Genomic DNA, 21,903 nt, shown 5'->3' on the forward strand with positions numbered 1-21,903 from the left:
GGCAGGGTAATAATTTACTTCCTGGCATAAGCCACTCCTTAAGAATATTCCTTTGACCTTCAGGCTAATTCACCCAAACAAAAACAACAGAGGGAGAGAGAGAGGTGAATACCACCCTTGTGCAACTCCTGCTAGTTAGCTAGCTCTGCCTTCTCCAGCTCCCAGTGTCCCAGCTCTGCCCGTTTGACTTCCTCCGCTCTCTCCAGGTAAAGCTTTGATTTGCCTTCTCATCTGTTATTTGACTTTCCCTCACTTTGGAGTATGCAAGGCATAAGTTTAGAGCAAGCAAAAGCCTTGACCACAGGGTATGGAGCGGGATTGACTTTCGGTACGGCTGTTGTTTGGGCACGGAGGTCTGAGAGGGAACGGTACTGACAAGCAGGAGAAGTTGATTTCAGGACCCGTAGGTGTTCCTCTCTCACAAATGATCGCACTCCATGAATCAGACTCTGGCTGGCAGTAGACACAGGAGGGAAAAGCTTTGGATCCTCTTATCATATTTGGGGGGATGAGAGATTTTGTTTCAGCTTGAGAGAATGCTATCTCTCTACGTACGTATCTGTCTTGTACCCACAACCTAGAAGGTTTCAGCCAGGGATTCACGTGTGCTCAGAATATAGGATGCTCTTAACGTATCCAGATGTCATCTTTGTTAATTGTTCATCCCTCAGAACTGATTTTTCAGGTATCTAGTTTAATAAAGAGCAGCCATAAGCACTTTATATTATACATGCAGTTTCCTATTAAAAACAGAAAGGGCAGAGACTGTTAGATACAAAGCTGAAGCCCCAAGTCAATCCAAATCAACTGAAGCTGAGAGAAAATCCTGAAGCCATAACAATTCAAGTTGTGTCTGCATGAGGATTTTCAGCTGGCATTTAATGTTTGTCCCCCTTCAGCAGCTCTGGAGCTGGTTTTGAACTGGTTGCTCTGATGGTGCTTGCAGCTCACCAGGGTTCAACACCCATCATCCTTGGGTAGCCCCCCATTTTAACAAGACTGGGCATGGACAGCCTTATTCTAATAGTGGTGTGACAAGTAAGTCCAACATCAGACTTGTGGGGACTACGGGACCAGTGTTTTTAATATGGCTGATGGGTAGTCTACTAATACCTCAGGAGGGAAGAGCAGGACAGCACGTAGTTAGAATGCTTTTTAACCCCAAAGGGGGCTTCCTCTGCACATCGGATAATGACTTGTGGCAACCTCTTAAATGTGGCTAAGCCCTACCAGAACTGGCCAGCCCAGTGCTGGTCCTTATAGTGCCCTGTAACTATACAGTTAATTATCCCTCAGCCCAGAGGAAGATGGCTAGATAATTGCTAAGGTGTCTTGCTGACGTATGATTTTGAGCCTTGCTCTGGGCTTGTGCTGAAGGCTGCCTCCCTACTTGACCCAGTTGCAGTTGCGTACCTGAAGATGCTAGCCGTGTCCCTCCCTTCTCTGTTCTCGGCAGTGGAAGCTGGTTCACTTCACTGCTACTACTCTGATGAACCTTATAGACTCAAGTGAACCAGGACTGACTGATAGATCCAGAGCAACTGCACCAAAATAATGCATCTGGGAAGGTGGACAAACTATGCATGCCTAGCTTTTAGAATTAGAGGCAGACTTACATCTTCTCTTTTGCCAGAAGAGCTGGGACCAGTGCAATGAGGGGAGGTGAATGACCATGGCCTCTATTTATGAGAAAAGAAGATAGTGGGTCTGAAACCTGGGATTTTCCAAAGAACTCAGCACTCACCTGGGGGTGGGGGCGGGGCAGACTTCTAGGAGTCCAGCAAGTTGCGTGCACAAGTCTTTGGAAAATTTGGTTGTGAAGTGTAACAGTATATGCCGCTGGCTATTGAGCACCTGAAGAAATATGTTGTCTACTCTGCATGTTAAGCACTTAGCAATCTGGCTCTGAGTGATTCTGAAAAATCTGTTCCATATCCTCGCCTCTGTTATTTTGACTTAACTGGTATGTTTTGAGTTATAGATTACTCAGAGGTGACCCAGGTTGTGGAAAAAATGCAGAGCTTGTTGCTCCTATTTTCCACATGTATATGCTGAATAACAAAGACCAGAAAGTTGGAGGTTTTAAGGGAGAGAGTAGGAAATAAAACCCTCTTCCTCTCTTTTTAAAAATGTCTTATATTAACATTTCAGACCTTATCAATCCTGAAATCCCATTGAAAAAAAGGAAAATTACAACTGCTGTTTGTCTGCTTTCATCAGGACTCAGCCAACATGTACTAATCAGTTGGGGGGAAAAAAGAAAGTCTTTGTTTAGCACAATTAAAATGCCGTGTCCTTAATATGGTGCTTTTCCCTTGTAGATCTTGATCTGTTTCCAGAGGAGGTCAGGATCTTTAAGCCCAGTAATGATAATAGTTGAGGATACTGAGGAACAGGCAAGACTTGTCCAGGGTCAGCCAGGAGCAGGCCAGGAATGGAACTCAGGAAACGTGTGTCCTATTTCAATGCACTATCCATCTCCAAGGCCAGTTACTCTTAATTAACATGCAAGGAACCTCCCACTATTCATGTGAGACCCGCTTCCCTCCCCTCCAAAGAGTTATTCAGCAAGTAAAGGACACCTAACATGATACAGCTGATGGCTTTCTTGTAGTCTTTCTTGCATACACAGAAGAAAGCAAAAAAAAAATCCTAAAAAGCTCAAACACAAATGTTTAAAAGAAAGAAAAAGAATTACCTCCAAACAAGCTCTTATCACATAGGATCAGAGTACATTCCAGCAGGGTATTAAGGTCACCTTTCACCACTGGTAGAAGGTAATTTCTTATGTACTCTTTAAGGAAATTAGTATTTTATTCTTGGTTGGACCTGAAGATTTCAATTATTTGGGGCTGTACAGTCTGTTCTGATGGTGATGGCTATTGTCATATGAATGGATGACAACAGCATGTCACTTTTCTCTGAAACAGCCTATTAAGGAGCATGCACAACGTTTTGAAGGCATGTGGGACATGTGCAGGGGCTGGGCTGTGTCCTGCAAAATGTCTTGCTCTGGGGAAATGATGAGTGCAGAAGGTAAAGCAAAGGCTGTCCGGGTGCAGGTGAGATCTGGGTGTAGCTGAACCTTTCCACAGCAGACATCCCACACCCATTTTCAACGTAATAATGTTCCTTTGCGTACTGAGTTTGGAAAAATAGGGAGCTTCCTCCCTTAAAGGCAAAAAGAAAATGTTTCCTAGCATGGCCAGTTTCTAAAGGCTGTAATCTATTTTATATAGCCTCCCACAGGACTACAGGCATCTGAACAGTCAGTGGACTGTGGCCAAATGCCAGTGAGACTACAGCATGTACTTCCTGGCCACAGAGATCTGATACAGCCTGTCACCTGTGAGCAGGGGATATGTGGCATGGGAGGGGTGAAAAAAAGGTGGCATACAACTGTTAACCATTTGAGGTGGGGGGAGGCTGGTCCCTACTTACAAGTTCTGCTGGCAGAGCTACATCCATTCAGGGGAAAAAAGAATCACAAGTGTCAGCCCCTGATGAACACAGCTATGCGCAGAGAAGCCCATGTCAATGCGGTTCTGCCAGATAAGTTACTTTCATCAGGGGAATGGTTTAAGACAATTTTGTGATTATAAGCTACCTCTCCACTAGGGACATATACCAGGATAATCGGACCAGTGCATCTTTCTCAACATCCCTTTCCAGTGTAGACAAACCTCCAGGTGTCAAAGCTTAACAAGTTAACCTCCTCACAGCTGCCTCATGTACCTGATGGGCAGAGCTAATCATTTCAGCAGGTGTCTCAATTTTATACCACATAAAGAGAAAATGGGCTCAAAGAAGGAGCAGCAAAGTCATTCAGGTTCAACTGGCACTTAATTGGGATTTGGTAAAATGCTTACCCCATGTTATGACTAAATAAGAAGTGATCAAAGACTTGTTTGTTGAGCTGAACAACCGCTGGCATGCATGCAGGGTTTGTAGCTCACTGACATGCACACAGTCCCCAGGGGTCTCTGATGACATGCAGTTCTTTTGCTAATGAGGGCAAGGCAAGGGCCTTAAAATCTGTTATGGATTGTGCTGTCAGAGACATGAGTGCAATCCTTTTAGTAGGAGTCATGTGCCACTGTACAAGGTGTTGAGTGCCAGTAGTAGCCATAACCCTGTAACGCTGACACAGTGGGAGTCCATGGTCATAAGCCATACAGCAGTTTTCATCTGAGCTTGCCTTAGCATCAGAAGAAGTCAGCTGCTCAATATTTCATGACAAGAATTGTTTAACAATTAAAGACCCTAGTTCCTCTTCTGCTTATTAAGCCACTATCAAAGAGGGAAGAAGGTATAGCTTATTCCCTTTCCCCCTGGGTTCCCACCACTGCAGACCTGGCACAAACAACCCTGTTTCTCAGCAAGACTGATTAGACGTGCAGGGATGATTTTATAGCTTGTCCCTGTTGGTTAAACACTTCATTGCCATGTGAACCTTCCTGATGCTTGGCTGAGTAATGGGAGTTCAAGGGCCAAAGTCATTCCTGGTGTAAATGGAGATAATTCCCACTGAAGTTGAATTTCCCTTGCACTGAGGGGGTCTGTGAAAGTAGCTGGGTCTGCACTGGGTGGGTTTCTGGGAGCATGGGTCTATGTCTGCCTCACAGCCCTACCTAACGCAAAGAGGCATAAAGAGCTGAAGCCAGCTCTCAGGTAGGCAGTGTATTCAGACACTGGTTATTGCCTCTGAACTGTGCAGGCTGAAGATAATCCCGAAAGCACCCTTGCACATCTAGACGCAGCAGGCAGCCCTTCAGTTCCAGGTACAGCATGGTGCTCAGCCTGGGATGCCAGGAAGTGGGGACAGGCTCTCTGGGGGTCCTTTGGCCACTTGCTGCTCCAGGCTGTTTTGGTGGCAGATGATCTCAGCCACTCTGACATTTGGGAGGCTGTTCTCAGCCTTTCAACCCAGGCATGACTGTGGGGAGCACAGTGCAATTTGGCCCCTGCTAACTTCCTCCCCTAACATACTGTGCCGTATGTGAACTTGTGGACAAAGCCAGCAACTGGGCTGGATACAAACTGTCTTCTTTCTTTCCCTGTCTGTCCCATCCAGAGATAGGTTGCAAAGACACCTTTGCAGCCTGTTCACCCTGGGGGGCTCCCAGGATGAAGTCCTCTGTAGCTGGGTGCCTCTCATCTCTTACTATTAGTTCTGTCGCCTCAGTGACTTGGGTGCTACTCTGCTCAGCTATTGAAACCACAGCTGGGAACTTGTCCATACCATAAACCAGTACAAACAAATTGTAATAACTGAACTAATCTCACACTGCACTTACAGAGCATGTTTCATTCCAATGGGCTTGATCCTTAGCTTAGTCCTTTTGAGGTCTATGCAGCTGCGCCAAGTTTGGATTTGGCCTATTAATGAATTAAATAGCAGAGTCTTTATCAGATAGAAGCAAATTCCTTTCTTTATGAAGGTAAAAACTTAGTCTAAGTTGATACATTGTGTAGAAGTCAAATAAATATCAGAATAACATCACCCTACTCTAAAGTAGCATTTAGTGCAGCATGTAGACTCTGTGCTGTGCAGATCTCAAAGCGCTTTACAAAGCAGGTCAGTATAATTATGTCCTTTTTTATAGATAAAGAAACAGGGGCACAGGAAGTGACTTGCCCATGATCATCCAGGAAAACAGTGGCAGAGGCAGAAGCAGAATGTGGATCTCTTGAGTCTCAGGCCCATATTCATTAGGCCACAGTCTCCCCAGAATCTAGCCCTGGTCCAAGACATTGAAATCTTTTAAAGAGGAGAGTCTCTTGATGTTCCCAGGACCAGAGTTAATGTTGAGAGAGTGCTAATGCTCCTTTGGGTACCCACTCTGCTAGACTCCAGTCCATGACTACTCATAATGTTTTGCTTTTTCTTCCTACCTGTGTCCTTTGCAGAAGGACAGGATACTGCATAGCATCAGCTTGCCTCCACATCTGCCTCCTGGTCCTCGAGGAAAAAGAGCCTGGTGCCGACCACTGGATTCCCTGCAGAGTTCCTCAGGCAGCGTGTATATATCCAGGCTGACTGTATGTACACACCCCAGCTAGAGACCCCTTCCACAGCGCTGGGGAAGACAAAGGGTAATACACTTAACCAATACACGTTGTCAGTACTCTCTAGGACTGAGCTATCTTCCACACCTAACTGGCAAGCTGCAGGGTGAGACAGTGGGAGTAGAAGGGGAAATCAGGCTGTCAGTTGCCTGCTACTTCAGCATTGTGTCTGGAAAGCAGGTAGCAGAAGGGAGAACTGGGGCAGTTTGAGTTGCTTTGAAGGGCCTCAGGAGGTCACGACCCAATTCCCCCTCCCCCCCTGCCAAGAGGTATGACTGAAAGCCCACCAACACCAAAGGAAGCCCCTAGCTTCTCCATGGCAGGTACCATGTCTAGCTGGTGCTTAAGTCCACCCTGCAGGATTGCCATGGCCTGATGTAATTGGTACTAGAAGGGGGACCATACAGTTGCTTTACCAATGAGTCTGGACGGGAATTACTCTGCTGTATGGCAGGCAAGACTGATCTGCACGGTATGGGGGTGGTAGTATAAAGCCCTAGCTATATTCTGTGTGTTGCGTGCTGCCAACAGACCTCATCTAAGACCTGCTGCTCTTTGAGGCCGCGACCCTGACAAGGGGTGTCAGAGGCCTGGCACATGGAGAGGCTCTCCGGGATCTTTGAGGCTGTGGCCCTGAAACCCAGTGCCAGTGGGCTGGTAATGCCTGCCTCTTCTGTCTCCATGCGTTAGAAAGAAAGCAGCAAGAAATCTGGGGTGGAGGTCTAGGAAAGCCTGGGAGTCACTGGCCACAGGCCTTAATCTAAATCCTTTTTTCTTGTCATCTGATCCTTTTTGTTTCTCATATCTGACAGGGGGAGTAGGCAGAGTACATGTGGTTTTGCCTACCTGGCCTTAGGGGGACTAACAGACTACTGTACTCAGTTTTAGCATATTTGAAGTGAAGTTTTGTGGGTTCAGCATTCATGAATATTTGAAACTGCGAATGCCAAATCCACAAATAGCGAAGGTTTCCTGTATACATTATGTTGGCTGTCAAATAAAGGTATATAATGGTATATATTTACACCATAAGCACTTTAATTAGAGCTGGTTCAACATTTTATCTTCAACTATTTTTTGACAGAAAAAACATTTTTGCTACAAGCAATATTTTTGGTGAAAAATCTGTTTTGTTAACAATATTAGGATGCTTGCTGGGAAAAAAAAGCAGAAAATCTTTTTTTTTTTTTTTTTAAGTGAAAGATTTTGGTTGTTGGCTGCTGAAAGCCAGAACGTATTTGTTCTTTTTTTTTTCAGTATTCAGCTTTGTGATGAAAACATGAATGATGCTGCATAAGAATGTAGGCAGAAACTAAAAAAAAATTCCTAGCTAGGAGGTAGCCACTGCACTGAAGCACCCTCACGCCCCAGCTTACGCCATCAGTATATACAAGTGTGTTGCAGCACACTACATAACTTGAGTTGACAAGTACTAACATACTTTTTTTTTTTATTAGTTTACTGTGGCCCTAATAGGGCTGCATGTGCAGACTCTGAGACTTTATTGCAGAGCTAATTAGGCAACTCCACAGTAAACATCTGATGTACATGCCCACTAAGTAAGAACTTCAGAATTTGGCCTGATGGGAAAGGAAGTTTCCAGCTGTCTGATACTTCTCTTTTTCCTCCATCCTGTGATGAGCAGGAAAAGATTTAGTAATGTTTCCTAGATCATCACAGTTGCAGCGTCACTCCAGCACATGGAGGATATTGAAATCTGCCGCTTACAATAGAAAATCCACAACCTAATGAAAAAAGAAGCTAGACAACCCAAAAATAACTTCTTCCTAAGTCTATGCAATAAACATAACATCACCTAGGAACTCATCATCTTCTACCCTCTAGCAGCTAGACTCTAGAGTCTAATACATGCAACTCCAAATATGCAACACAAGCATCAGAAGTATGTCAGAAAAACAAAGAAACCATCTTTTCTACCTAACCTACTCCAAAAGGAATCAACTTAAACAGGAACAGCTTACTTAAGCTCCTACTCTGCAGTTGGCCCAGTAAAGGTCTTTGTCTCTTCAACAACTTTGACATTTAGAGGCTTATCAGCATCTGACATACCACCCACGGAAATGAAAGGGGTAATTTATACACCAGAAATATTGTTTCAGGCACATCACAGTCAGGAACACAGTATCAATTATGCATGTTTTGAAGACTTTCTCTGTGACTGTAATTTTTTTTTTTCTCCCAATGAAAACTGTCTAGCCCATGTCCAGGTCCAACCCCAACAAGACCTTCTACCAGAGGCGCTGAATACATTGGGGCCTGAGGGCCCTGGCCCCCCTTTGGAAGAGGGCTGTCATCTGAAATGTGTAAAACTTTCCACATGTCCATCATCCTGGGCACCTCTGGAAAAAATAAAAGTTGGCACCTGTGCCATCTGCCCTCCAGATATGAACGTTCCTTACTTGCAAGCACTGTCTTATAAAGGACAATCCTAATTTAATTGAATAGGAGCATAGTGATGTGGTTTTCCTGTTTTGATGATGTTCCTAATACTCACTTAGCATTTTACATTCAAAACAATGCAAACCCATTATTATAGGATGACATTTTGCCTGTCAGCAATGTATAGGGATTCTATTGGAAGTGACAAAGGAAGCAAAGTCGAACTATTTATTTTTAATGAAGTGGGAGAAGGTGTTAGCTCCTTGATAAAGTCTTTTTTTTCCCCCGTTTCCCAGTGCTTCTTTTCTGTTACATCATTAACTCCTTCACCACATTGTTCTGACAGCAGTTTTTCTACTTCATGAGCATGTGGGTGAATTTATTGCTGGGGAAAATGCCAGATTGACATTGAAATCTTCCCCTTTTCAGTAAAGGTAATAACAGCACAGCCTGAACAGGAAGAATCAGTGCTAGGACTCTGCTGGCACTACTGACTACCAGTCTGTTAATATGCAAGCAAAGAAAGTAGTAATTGCAGTAAACTTACCATAAGCCAGTCTCTGGCTTATGCAGGGCTTAACAAAAGAACCCCAGTATTAATTTTTAGTAGATCCAAAATGTTTAGTTTCATTGTTAGGTGGTTTAACTCTTTTACTAACTTAAAAAAAAATGAAATGAAAATGTCAGATTGGAAAGTCAAGGCATGTCGAGAATGTTGAAATGAAACAATTTACCTTTTTGGATATTTTTACCCATTGTGTTTGGTTAAATCTATTATCTGAATTTGACTTCATTTAGTGAATAGTTTCAACTCCCCTGAAATTGGACTTTTGGGGAAAGTTATGACTGACTGGGGGCAGGGGAGGTCACTTGACCTCAACTCAGAGACCTGATTCGGATTTAATCTGTGCTGGCCAAATAGCCAAAAAAACCCTCCCTGTCCATACAGGCCTCTAAAACTGCATTTTCACCAGCAGATGTCTTAACATTAGGGGTTGAGCAGCTTGCTGTCTGTCTTTCTTTTGGAGGGGATTTTTAGCTTCCACCCCAGTGCAGCTGTAGCAGAAACAGCAGCAGTGGCAGGAAGGGAGGATGTTTAAGAGTCAAAGGGAGAAAAGGAGGGTATATTAATTTCCATGTGCAGGGTTAACTGTGGTAGGCAACATAGGTTGTTTCTCTGAGGCCTTTAAAAGACATATATGCTCAACTGTTTAGACTGGAAGGGCAGTTGATTGTAATGTAAGCTCCAGAGAGGATAGTAAAGGTGAGAGTGAAGGTGTCATGGATTGCCTCTTTCACTCCAGGATGCTGGCAGAAGTGCTGACAGGGCGTGCATGTGTGTGTGCGTGCACGTGCCTGCTGTTGATGCATTGTTACCTGTTCTCATGCTTATCACTGAGTGCTTGAGGCTTTACATACCTGAATATTTTTCTGGCCTGCCTGGGTGATTTGTTTTGTCTTTCTGCTTTAAAATGCCTGTCTGCAGGTGGATTTTTGTGGGAATAACTTGCCTTGATTACAGTATGCAGAGTCTGTACCTATGGAAGTTTCCTTCTTGTTTTGGAATTCATGCGTGTGTGTCTGCATGTGTTGTTTTATTGTTCCCCTCTGAGGGGCTGGGTGCCGTTCAAAGCAAATTGCAAATACTGGTATTTAAATAGAGCTTTTAAAAAAAGGACAAAAATCCTGGAGCTTTTCCTAGTACTTTTCTGGGCTAGTCTCCCTGCCTGAAGGCTCTGGCCCTGGGTTCTGCAGTTGCAATGAACCCTGAAGAGGTGAAAGTATAACTGAACGCTAGCCTTGTGTAGCCAGCTCGGTATCTCTTAGATTTGTGGCAGGGTAAAGGCAAAGCCTTGATTGGGAAGTGAAAGCAAATGTGAGGAACTGCTTGTTCTTTCTTAACTGCAAAGGACTCTTGAAATTTAACTCTTAGCTGTCGGATGGTTCTCTGTGTTACAGTCCCTAGGTGCAGGGAACACAGTGGATTAGCATTTCAGCTTCTGTGCTCTCAGGCCTTCATCATGCCTGCCTCTTGTTAGTCACAGCTGTAAGGACTTCAGCATTTAATTCTCCCTTCTGACACCTCAGACTTGGAAGCAGGCAGCTTCTTCCAAAATGCAAATTACCCTCCAAATGGAAAAAACACCCCAGTTCTTCTTGTCTTCTTACACTGTAATTAGCACTTCCCAGAGAGGATGAGGGCAAGGTCCCTACTGCAAGAAGTTTGCAGTCTAGGTTAGCTGGAACCTGGTGAAAGGAAGCAATGACATCGAGGAAGGGGAGTGGGGAGGCTTGCACGTGAGGCATTGAGGTTGCCTCTTCCTGCGGGGTATGAATCGTATTAGCAGTATTTCTGTTGCAAATAACACTAGGCTGAGATGGGAATGTGGGTCACGGGTGGCGAAACGGCAGAAAGAAGCAGGAGCTGCTTGTGCTGTGCTCCAAGCAAAACGTATGTTACTGAGGGGTATTACAGGGTTCTTTAATTAGCGGCAGCGATTGCTTGTTTCAAGTTGTGAGTGTCGAGGCTGCTGTGAAAACAGGTATCTGCCACCTCTGAGATGCCTCCACTCTGCTTATTCCTGTGTAATGTGAATCTCTGGGAAATAAGGCAGGGGTGGGTGGGTGTAGCAGTTTTTCAGCTGCATAGTGATGGCATTATGTAACAAAACTCATTGGGATTTGTTTGTCTGATCCATTCCATAGACTTCACAATGCTTGGAGCCTCCCCGCTGCACCAGCAAAAGGAGTGATGGAAGCTTTTTTCTGTGTTTTTCTGATCAATGTTTCAGATGTAACTTCATGACCTATTTTTAGTGTTTAAGTGTGCTTTGGAAAATCTCTGGGTTGTAGGGCAAGCAGAAGGTGTTCGTGGCTATCTGTCCTATAAACCAGGATGGTTAGAAGCTGCCTGAACTTTGAAGAACGTGGGGTGTAGGGACTGGCTAGGGAGAAGGGACACTGGGTGCCATGGGGTAGGTGCCATGTGTACAGCAAGGATGCCAAACTATGTTTCTGCAGTGCCGGGGTGAGGCTTCTGCCCCTGAGTGGTCAAGTCTGATGTACTGGCTGTAGTGGAAACACTTCCGTTCCTCTCTAGCGACTTGGTGAATAGACTCATTTACCATAGCAAGGGACTATGGGAGTGTGGTACAAAGTGGGCAGGTATTGTGCAAGTTTACCTCTGACAGCACTGTCATACTCTGCCAATACTTTTTCATCCTGGCTCACCCAACCCTTGTTAATTCAGCCATGTGTTTCCCTTAAGAGAAAGGTAGATCATGGTTGTGCTTAATGGTAGTCTGTGTCACAGGGACTCGTTCTGTCTGTGTCACAGTGACTGCAGCTTGCAGATCTCTAGAGCTGCAGTGACTTCAGAGTAGATGTACTTTTGGTGATACTGCCTAAAGCAAAGATCATCTGCTTCCTTGTTTGTGATCTGAGCCTGGAATTTGACTAACCTCTATATTAGTCATGCATATCGGCATTAAATTAGTGGCAAGCGAGAGGGGACTTGGTGAGTTTTTTAGGAGAGCTCCATATTCAAAAGCCTGAGCTGTCTTCATAAATTGGCTTTGCAGAACTTGTTTGCATAGTAATTGGACTGAAATATCCAAACCACTTATTGATTTCTGTGGTGTTTGCGTGCCAGTTTGTGCGCAGATACAGAGTAAGGTTGTCTTGGCTCATAGCTTGTTTGCTTTTATTCCAGGCTTTATTTACTGGAACAGGGTTCTGATTCTACAATGAGTTTGCAAGCACAGGCTAATGCCAAGCAACCGAAGGTGTGAATTTCAACAAGTCCATCTCCATTCTTTGTGTATACAAGTGCCTAGTCCCAACAGGCAAAAGTCTAATGCTCCAATTCTTCCTCTTGCATTTAAAGATGACTGCTCCTTTCATTGCCCTGTCTGCTGTCGCTGTGACTGGACTTGCAGACCCATCGTTCAGTGTGTCTCTGCTCCCAAAGTCAGTCACATTGTGTGTGACACGTTTGGTTTGCTCTTTGGGACTCTGCTACCTGGCAGGTGTGCCTGACTCTGAAGGCTGAGGGTCAGGCAGGGTCCACAGCATCATAAAATAGTAGGGACAGGGCCACCTTTGGGGGTGGGCAAACAAACTTGACTGCAAGCTCTTTATTGCTGGGGAAATTGGATGCACTTCCATTCGGTTATTCTGGGAGATGATTGGTCCTAGGAAGCACTGGGTGTTTTGATCTAGTGGAGGAGAGGATTTGCAGTGGGGTGCAGTGTGTAGGCATATGAGAAGCTGCTTCTACAATGCTTACACAGGCAGGCATGTGTTTCAGTTTCTGGCTCTTATGCCTCAGACTCCCAGAGCAGTGCAGAAGTCTTAATAGAAACCACTAACTAAAGCAGGGGTGGGCAATTATGTTGGGTGGAGGGCTGCTTACTGAGTTTTGGCAAGCCATTGAGAGCTGCATGATAGGCAGCCAGAGGCAGATAATTATTAATTTTCTAAATTTTTTAGGGGCCCAGCAGGCTGGATAGAATTGCATAGCAGGTGCCAGCTGGCCCATGGGCCACATTTTGCCCACCCCTGAACTAAAGCATCATCTCAGTTATTCCCATCCATGTCTGTGCAGTCTATGGGCTAGTGCTAGCTTAAAAGTGAAAATGTGTCCTTTGTTTTATCTTTTTGCCAAATGTAAATCTTGAGCTAACTGCTCTCTGATAGTGGCTCCTTGACCTGTTCTTATCTCTGTATCCAGGGGTTTAGTTTCCTCTGCCAGGCTACCAGCCCAGTAGTGAGACCAACATGAGAAAATGCTTTCTGGAAACTCTCATTAGTTCATATTCATCTTAAAACTGGCTACTGGCTTGGGGGCCATACGGCCACAATTCATACTGCTGCCTCAGCTCTGGTGGAGATCTTCAAGGCATTTTAAATGCAGTACTGTTTTTCATGGGGTGTTTAAACTCTTCCAGTTCTAACCAGATGTTTTGATTCTCTTCTGCATCAGGAAACATGGGGGTTGAAGGGGAAATCTAGTGTTGGTGTATGTTCAATCTTCAGATTCAAAAAGGAATGATGCAACTTGCTGTTCCATTTCATCAAGAAGTGCTTAGTTAAGTGTAAGGCAGGGAGGGAGGATGTCTTTTTTCCCCCCTGGCCCTGTCTTCTGTTCACCAGGGCCCCCTTGGAGTCACCAGGAACAACGGCCACAAACTGAGGGAGGATAGGTTTAGGTTAGATATTAGGAAGAACTACTTCACGGTAAGGGTGGCCAGAGCCTGGAATAGGCTTCCCAGAGAGGTGGTGCTCTCACCTTCCCTGGAAATCTTCAAGAGGAGACTGGACAGGCACCTGGCTGTGGTCTTATGGCCCCTGCCTCCCCCAGTGCTCCTTCCTGCCTATGGCAGGGGGTCGGACTAGATGATCTGTTAAGGTCCCTTCCAACTCATTGATTCTATGATTCTCCTGCCCTTTGTTACTCAGCATTGTAAGATAAGAGTCAAATGCCACTAAAGGAAAAAAGTGGCATTTGGAAGTTGCCTTGGGATGGTATATTTGGAGTTGGGGAAGGGAGGGGCAGCAAAGTGCAGGACATTAATCAACCTTCCCCCAAGTTTTAATGGTGACCCTGACACTGACTTGTTATGTGTCCTTAGGGAAGTCACTTGGGCATTGTGATTCAGTGCTTGGCTACTTCACAGGGGTGTTGCATGGCTTAATTCATGCTGGTGAAGAGTTCTGAGAGTCCTGAATGAAAGGGGCTGTGTAAATGCCAAGCATGACGTATTGCAGTGTAACCTCTGTCTCGTGATCTTATTTCTGTAAGACTAGGACACTGCATGTTTTTTCTGGGAAGTGGCTTATGGAGAAGGTTTATACAGATCAGACCTACTTTCCCTCAACCCCAGGAGCTTCAGGTTCCCAGCTATTGGTCCTTTCTTAGATTCACTTTTAAAGCAGAATAAAGTTTCCCAAAAGAGACTGGAGAAGCTGTCCTGCCTCCTGTATGTTCCTGGTTATTTTGTGTGAATGGAGGGGGTGGTTTTGAAATGAAGGGCAAGGTCACTTGGGAACAAACATGTCTCTGTATTCTTGTGATCGCATCGCCGGCTAATCAGCTTAGTTTTCCAACTTTTCTTTTCCACAGATCTTATAAAGCACGGACGCGAGAGGATAGAACAAACTATCAAGGCCTCCGGCTCCAGGCTGTGCTCCTAGTGAGTAAGAAAGCCGCGGAATGAGATGCTAGCCCTTTAAAAATGAAGCCTGATAACCTCTGCTATAGACATAAGTGGTGAATAGAGACGACTGGCACAGGCCAGATGTGGGCAGAGCCCTGGGAGCTGCCTCTGTTACAAACGCAGTGCAGCTGGGAAGTATCCCTTGCCATGGCGTTGACCCTGCTCCCCAGGAGGGGGGCTCTAACTGCAGTGAGTCAAGGTGCCAAGTATTTCTTGCGGCTGGGATGCTGTGTGACGAAGTACTGAGAGGAGGGGAGAGCGCAGGGGTGGCATCTGCAAAAGTTCATAAGGTTGGCTGGCTGGTTGCAAAGGGTGGGAGTTTAATGGGCCTGTGGGATGCTGAAGGGACCTGCATGCCTGCACAGCTTCCCTTGATTTTGCTGGGTGATAGGGGAAGAAGTGTGCAGGGATGGAAATGGATCAAATATGCTTGGTGGGGGGCAGCTACCTGGTTTATTGATTGTTGTCTTAAAAATAAGGGATATGGGGGAGGGTCAAAAAACAGAATGGTGGACTGTGGCTCCCTTTTGAGTAAGAATAAGAATCTCACCCTCTGGTACGTGATTGGGGAAAATATGATTAACTAGAGAGGCATAAGACCCACAGTGTTGATAGCTTTGGTTCTGACCTGCCCTGTACAGCCAAACTGGCATGGGGTCACCCCCATGTGAAGTGTGACACAGTTAGTGCTCCTGGCTGCTACAGCCCAGGCTCAGGCTTGGTCCAGTCCTGCCTTCCTGCAAATGCTAATGCAGTCTCTGCAGTCATGAATGGGATGGCCAGGCCTAGTGTAATCTGGTTTAGGAAGGCTGCAGCGTGGGGTGTAATAGCATCCCTATACTGGCTAAGCTTCCTTACTGCTGGCTGACGAGTCTCTAATCACTTAGTTCTGTAACTTGAGTTTTTGGGTTACAAGGTTGGCTGTGGCAGTAGTGTAACTAAGTTGGGGGGGGGCGGGTGACCAGGAGCTGTCCCAGAAATAGCTGACACTGTTGTGGTGGCCAACTGCACTGCTGTGATTGGCACTGCCACAGCCTGGTGTTACCCTGTCTGCTGTGGCTGCCCCCAGTGCAGAGCTATCCTGCTATTCCTCTGGGCTGTGGAGTATGACTGGCTATAAAAGGGGGCAGCAGATGGTTGTATTCACAGATAATCCACCAACAAGACTTGCTGTGTCCATGATGGTGTTTGCTGCTGGCATGGAACTAGCAAGAACCAAAACAATCTTGCTTTGGCACATGCACATGTGCGCTGCACAATAAAAGTGGGGCAATTCTTTCCAAAAGTGGCTATTTATTTGGACTGCCTTTATCAGGCATCCAGTGCAAGGCCCTATGTTTCATGTTTCTTGCCCCACTTGAAGTCAGCGGAAGCTTTAGGAGCTCAGCACTGGTGAAACTCTGTTCTTTGCAAATTTTGGCCTGATGACTGAGTTTAGGATAATGTTGTGCTTGCTCCTAGGCACTAAAATCATTTGGGTTGGATGGGTCTTTTTCTTGTTCACCTGCATCTGATACTGTCACTGTCTGTCCTGTTTTATAGCCAATCTGCCCCCAGTAGCACCAGCTGTGTTGGATGGAGGGCAGGAGGAATCCTGCCCTGCTATTCCAAATGGTGGGCTGGTAGCTTGATTGGCGAGATCCTGAGTCACTGAGTTGTGAGATGCTTTTCCCTTCCCAATCAATTCCTAGGTGAGAAGATTATACATGCTTCGCCCATTAGAGCCAGCTTTCCTCATGTGCTGAAGTCTGATTGTTTTGGTACTTAACAGGTTGGTTGAGAGTTGGGTGTTGATAAACAGCGTCTATTTTGTTTCTTCTCTTTCAAGTGCTGAAAGGGTTGCCTTCTTAATGGACCGTTCGAAAAACTCAAGTTCCAAACCCCAGGTAAGACCCTGGCTCCTAGCCAGGCTGTCAAAGCTCATTGTAAGTGGGAGGAAGGAAGGGAGGAAACCACATTTGTAGGAGAAAAGCAAGGTGGAGAAGTTGGCTTTGTTTCTCTCCAGAGTATTCAGTTCAGAAAGATTCTTGATCCAGGAAGTGGATTAGTGTGGCTGTGTTGAGTGGTTTAAAGATTAATTTCACAGCTCTGAATTACCACCTTGGATGTACTTGACAGTTCTGAGGATTACTGCAGTATCTCTGTAGTGCTGGAGATAAGACCACCCGCTGCCATGAGAGAAGAGGGGTTTAATTCAAGGTTTGCAAAGTACCATGCATGTTTATGTTGCCAGCACATCATATGTGGACAACGAGAGCACAACACGCAAAGCAGTCCCTGGCTTTTCCGACTGAAAATGATGTTCAGCTTGCATGAATTAAACCAGCAGTTAAACTCATTCTTCTATTGCTGTTTTTGAAGAGTAACAGTCTTTTGGAGGACTAAACAAGTGTGGTATGAAGACTGAAGTAGAACTGTAGCTGAAAGGATGGCATTGTTTTAGGACATGACTGAAGATAAGGCAAGGGATAGAAATGAGATCCCCTTCTGAATACAGCATTTCAGAGGTGCTTCCCCCAACATGCCTGCACATACTCACTCGCTCTCAAGGAACTACAAATGACAGACTTATTTTGCTGTCATTGGTAGCCTTGAAATAATGGGTGAGGAAACAAAGCAACTGTTCCAGTGTTAGGCAACTGGCAAAGGGTCTGAATACCTGTTGCGTTCCTTAAGGATACCGAGAAATTGTTTGATTGAAACTGCAGTACATGAATACCTGTGGTGAGTTAAGGAGCACATGTGTTCTAAAACTCTTCATTTGAAACTACATAATCCTTGTGATTTACCTCCTGGCTCCTTTAATGTCTATGTTGTCCTCTCTAGCTTCCAGCACTGACTGACAACATCAACCTTGGACCTTCAGCGAATCCAAAGTAAGCTCTATGTAAATGTGAGGTAGGGCATGGAAGGAATTGCACAAGGTGGGGCATGCAGTGAATGATTGGCTTCCCTCTCTCAGGTAGATGCATGTGAACTAAATGATGATAGTAATATGGCCCAGGTGAACACTAATGTAGCATGTATTTTAAACCTTGCCTTTTCAAGTGGCCACCTATAGCTAGTCACATGCTTAGGTTGTGTGGGGTTTTGCTTTGTTTCTGGAAGGTCCTAATCCTTGCTTCTGACCACACTTTATCCCAACCCCCCTCACATGTCCCCTCACTTGGGACATTGGCTTCTTGTTAAGTGGTGGAGGGAGACTCTTCCTTTTTTGACCATACTGCATCTCCCTGATGCTTCCAGCTTTCTGTTTGCTTCCTCTCTAGAACAGGCTCTGGCTCAGCTGAAGCCCTGGCTCTTGTCAGGTCTCAACCTTTATGGGCTGAGATGGACATAAACAAGATTCCTCTTCCACTGTCCTGTTCAGCACAGTGAATTCCTTCAGTGTGCATCATCTTTGCCTGTGGCTTCTCCCCCTGCCACTGCTGCCTCCTTTTGTCTGTATTGTACTACTGAAGATCTTTTCCAGGTCAGATTTGTCTATGGATAGCTGAAATGGGATTTATGTAGTGAACAAAGGATAGGTCCCCAAACCCCTCTCAGCTCTTACCCTCCTGTTATAAACTTGAGAAGAGAACTTTGCTAGGTGGTAACTTGCTGTCTGCTTGTCCAACAGTGCCAAGCCAACAGACTTTGACTTCCTGAAAGTTATTGGCAAAGGAAGCTTTGGAAAAGTAAGTGGAATACAGCTTTGAACCCTAGTGGGCTACTGCTGGGACCTAAATGACTTTCTATTATGCTAGCAGAACAGCAGGAAGAAAAAATTGTCATGGGGGAAAAGAAAGGAATGTGAATAGAAAAATATTGGCCTGCGGGACTATGCAGAAACAGATTTTTGTTAAGATGTATGTTCTGTATATGACTAAAGTTGTTGTGGAGCGCTTCTGTGGAATGAGAAGGGAGCGGGATTCAAAACCTAGTCTGTGCAGGGCTTGTGTAGGGACAACTGTAGGTTTCTGCATGGGGGGTGCACAGAGGTGTGCATGCACCCCCCGAGAGTGCTGGTGCCCCCTTGCAAGTGCTGGCTGATTGCTGTAGCTGCTTCTGGGAGCGGCTGTGGTGATTGCAGCAATTGGCCGTTGCAGGATTGCCCAGGGGGCAGGACTGTCTGTGGGTAGACCCTCCTTCCCCGTTGGTGGGACTGGTCACAGGTGGGGCATGGGCCCCCCGACTAAGGCAGCACCAGTCGTTCATGTTTCTGTAGGCTTCCTAGCATGGACCTCTTCCACTAGCAGCTGAGTGACTGGTAGTGATTTTTCACAAAGCAGCCTGTCCGCATCACTGAACTGAGTGGGAACAAAGAACCAAATATCTAAAGAGATGTCCAGTAACTAGGGCTAGGTGGGAGCCTGTCCTCTGTCTCTCCAATGTCTAGCAAAGCTTGTTTTTGTTTTTTTTTTAATTTAATTTGATTTTTTTAAAGATTTTTTGTGTGTGTGTGTGTGTGTGTGTTCCAAGCCAAATCAGCCAAATCAAGTCCAAATCCAGGAGTCCATAACCATAATTGGCCCTACAACTGGCAAACATCCTTCACCCCCACCAGGGGCTTCAAGTATTTCCACTGTCTTTTGGCAGGCATTCTACATGCTTACCCAAGTTTTGCCTGCCCTCAGCCACAGGAACATGCTAGGGAGAAGCTTCCCATTTCCATAAAATGGGCATTAAGCCCCAAAACCTCAGCAGGTACTAAACCACGCCAGAAGAACAGTTATCCCTGGGAGGTTTAAGGAAAACTGCCTTCTTGGACCCAGATACATGGTGTTTCCCCTGCCAGGTCTAGCAAAGCTTGATATGTAACATGCTTTTTTGATCTCCTTTCCTTCCAACATGCCCATAGGAAAGAGGGTGTGAGTATTTTAGCACATTTAAGACCCACAGGGTTCTTTGGGTAAATGTAGTATCTTTTATTAGACCAACAAAATAATTGAAAAAATTGTTCCACATTTTAAGGTTTCTATGCCTTATGAAGGTTTCTGTGTCTAATGCCTATGCCTTGTCATCTTGACAATTTCTCACTCCACCAGATGAGGGTCCTTGGCTTAATGGTACTTTATGAGATGACAAGGATCCTCTTCACGAGGGACTAAGTAGAGTGGAAGGAATGTAATTTAGAGAAGCTTGGTATGCTGGTGTCCTTATCAAAGGATGGAGGAAGAACAGAAGGTGGGGGACCCTTGCTCTTTAAAATCATGGATCTAATTCCCCTCCCCCCCACCACTCTGCCCTTTTGTGTGGTCATGTACACTTGTAGAAAACTGTTCTGAAACACTAACCAGAGCAGAGTGGGAGAAAGCAATAGAAACATGAGATCTCATTTTGCTCTCCTCTGCAGGTCCTTCTGGCCAAGCGCAAGTCTGATGGGACCTTCTATGCCATCAAAGTCTTGCAGAAGAAATCCATTCTAAAGAAAAAGGAGGTATGTAATAGAAGAGCATATTTAATACTTGGGAGGAGGTTTTTACTTCTCTTCTGGGTATGTTTGTTTCCTAAAAGAAGCAGGGCTTACTAGTGCCTCTGTTACTTGATGTGTAGCCCTGATGGAGCAGCTGAGAGAAGCAAGGATCACTTGGATGAACCTTGTGCTTCTGAAAGGAAGATTAAACAACACTGGTTTGAGCCTCTTGTAGGCAAGGTCAGTCCTTGTCCCTTAGCCATTCTGGATGTGAACAAGCTTGTGCTTAGTATCACTGGTAACCCTTTTCCTTGGCTAAATCAACACCCAGTTCTGCAAACCATGGCGCTGATTCTGCAGATACTTGCTAGTGAATAAAATACTTTCTGCTGTGGGTAATGTTGGTAACACAAATGAGATTACTTAGGCTTGTAAACACTGTACCTTGTAGTCTTCACTAGGCTATAGACTGCATTGTTGCTAGTTCATGCTACCCTATGGAATGCATGCCTATGTTATGTGCCACAGGGATGTAAGGAAAATATTTGTTTAGCATGATTTAGAAGAATCATTCTGGATAAAGGTCTTATGTTAGGAGGCTCTAGCAAGAATCCCCACTGAAGGTTACTTACCCATTACTCTCCCAGCTGTTTTCAGAGTGGCTAACTATATTGAAACCATGAAGAATCTTTAATGAACATTTGCCTGGCTGACCCTGGGGTTGTACTGACTAATTATCTTGGATCATTCTTCACAGCAAAATCACATCATGGCAGAACGCAACGTACTACTGAAAAATGTGAAGCATCCTTTCCTGGTGGGACTCCACTACTCTTTCCAGACCTCTGAGAAGCTCTACTTTGTACTGGATTATGTAAATGGGGGAGAGGTGAGAGAGTGTATATGCAACTTTCCTTTTAGGACCCAAGTAGAGGTATAAAATGGTCTTGTTGCTGTTGTCTCTGATAAGGAAATGGGCTGTAGATGCCTTTATCTAAAGCAATGTTCTTGCAGTTTTTGAAATGGACATTTCAAGATGGATTAAAGCAGGGGTCAGCAACATTTTTGGCCAGAATGCCAAAAATACTGCAACCCTGACCCATGCTTCAGCTTGACATGCAGGGGTAGATTGTGGGGGAGCCACAAGGGGCCTGATTCTTATTGCTGGCATTGGCTGCACATGTGCCTTTGGGTGGATGACAGGGGAGGGGCCGGGGTTGTGCTGCCCTGGCCCACCCCTGCTCTGTGCCCTGAGGTGTGCTTGCAATCGCTACCACCAAAGAGCTAGTGCCTGTGCTCTGGAGCCCAGTGCAACTGTTTGCAGCCTCCCAGCTGCCTGCCACAGCCAGCCTGGCTTCTGGGCAGCTGCATCAGGTAGTGGGAAGGCTGGAAACAGCTGCCCCTGGGCAGATGGTGAGAGAAGGTCTGGGGTTGCACTACCCCAGGCCCCTCCCCTGCCATCTGCCTGGAGGCATGCATGCAGCTTCTGCCCCTGGAGCTCAGAAGCCCAGTGCAGGTGTTTGCAGCCTCTTGGCTGCCTGCTGCGAACAGCTTGGGTTCCATGGACAGTGGCAGCTGCCCAGAGCCTGGGCTTGTTGTGGTGTGCTGAGCAAAATGGCATTGTATGCCATGATCTGGCACACATGCTGTGGGTTGCTGATCCCTGGGCTAAATCATATAGCCTAGCCACTTAGGGTATGTCTATGTAGCATAACATAGGGCTGTGCAGAGAGAGCTGGGTTAGCACTGACTGAGAAGCAAGAGTAATACTAACTCGGGTGGACCAGGGGCCAGTGTAACTACACTGATTTGGAAGCCTGA

At 45.6% G+C, this 21,903-nt stretch overlaps 1 protein-coding gene across 3 annotated transcripts in view; it reads left to right on the plus strand.

Moving 5' to 3' along the window:
• The first annotated feature begins 87 nt into the window (after positions 1-87).
• SGK2 (serum/glucocorticoid regulated kinase 2) overlaps positions 88-21,903 on the plus strand; it is a 28,742-nt gene continuing 6,926 nt past the window's right edge. Inside the window, exons 1-8 of one of the 3 annotated variants that reach the window (XM_090064360.1) lie at positions 88-206; positions 5,911-6,096; positions 14,594-14,663; positions 16,516-16,573; positions 17,514-17,563; positions 18,307-18,364; positions 20,023-20,106; positions 20,840-20,971. In XM_090064360.1, coding sequence (XP_089920486.1) covers positions 6,045-6,096; positions 14,594-14,663; positions 16,516-16,573; positions 17,514-17,563; positions 18,307-18,364; positions 20,023-20,106; positions 20,840-20,971 — 504 coding nt within the window. In that variant the 5' untranslated portion in view covers positions 88-206; positions 5,911-6,044. Of the gene's footprint in view, positions 207-5,910; positions 6,097-14,343; positions 14,451-14,593; positions 14,664-16,515; positions 16,574-17,513; positions 17,564-18,306; positions 18,365-20,022; positions 20,107-20,839; positions 20,972-21,903 lie in introns of those variants that run through there. The other 2 variants (XM_090064361.1, XM_090064362.1) reach the window with 2 other exon arrangements.

This window comes from Crocodylus siamensis, chromosome 10, assembly GCF_052110815.1.
Source record: "Crocodylus siamensis isolate JL-2025a chromosome 10, ASM5211081v1, whole genome shotgun sequence".
NCBI classification, from domain to species: domain Eukaryota; kingdom Metazoa; phylum Chordata; order Crocodylia; family Crocodylidae; genus Crocodylus; species Crocodylus siamensis.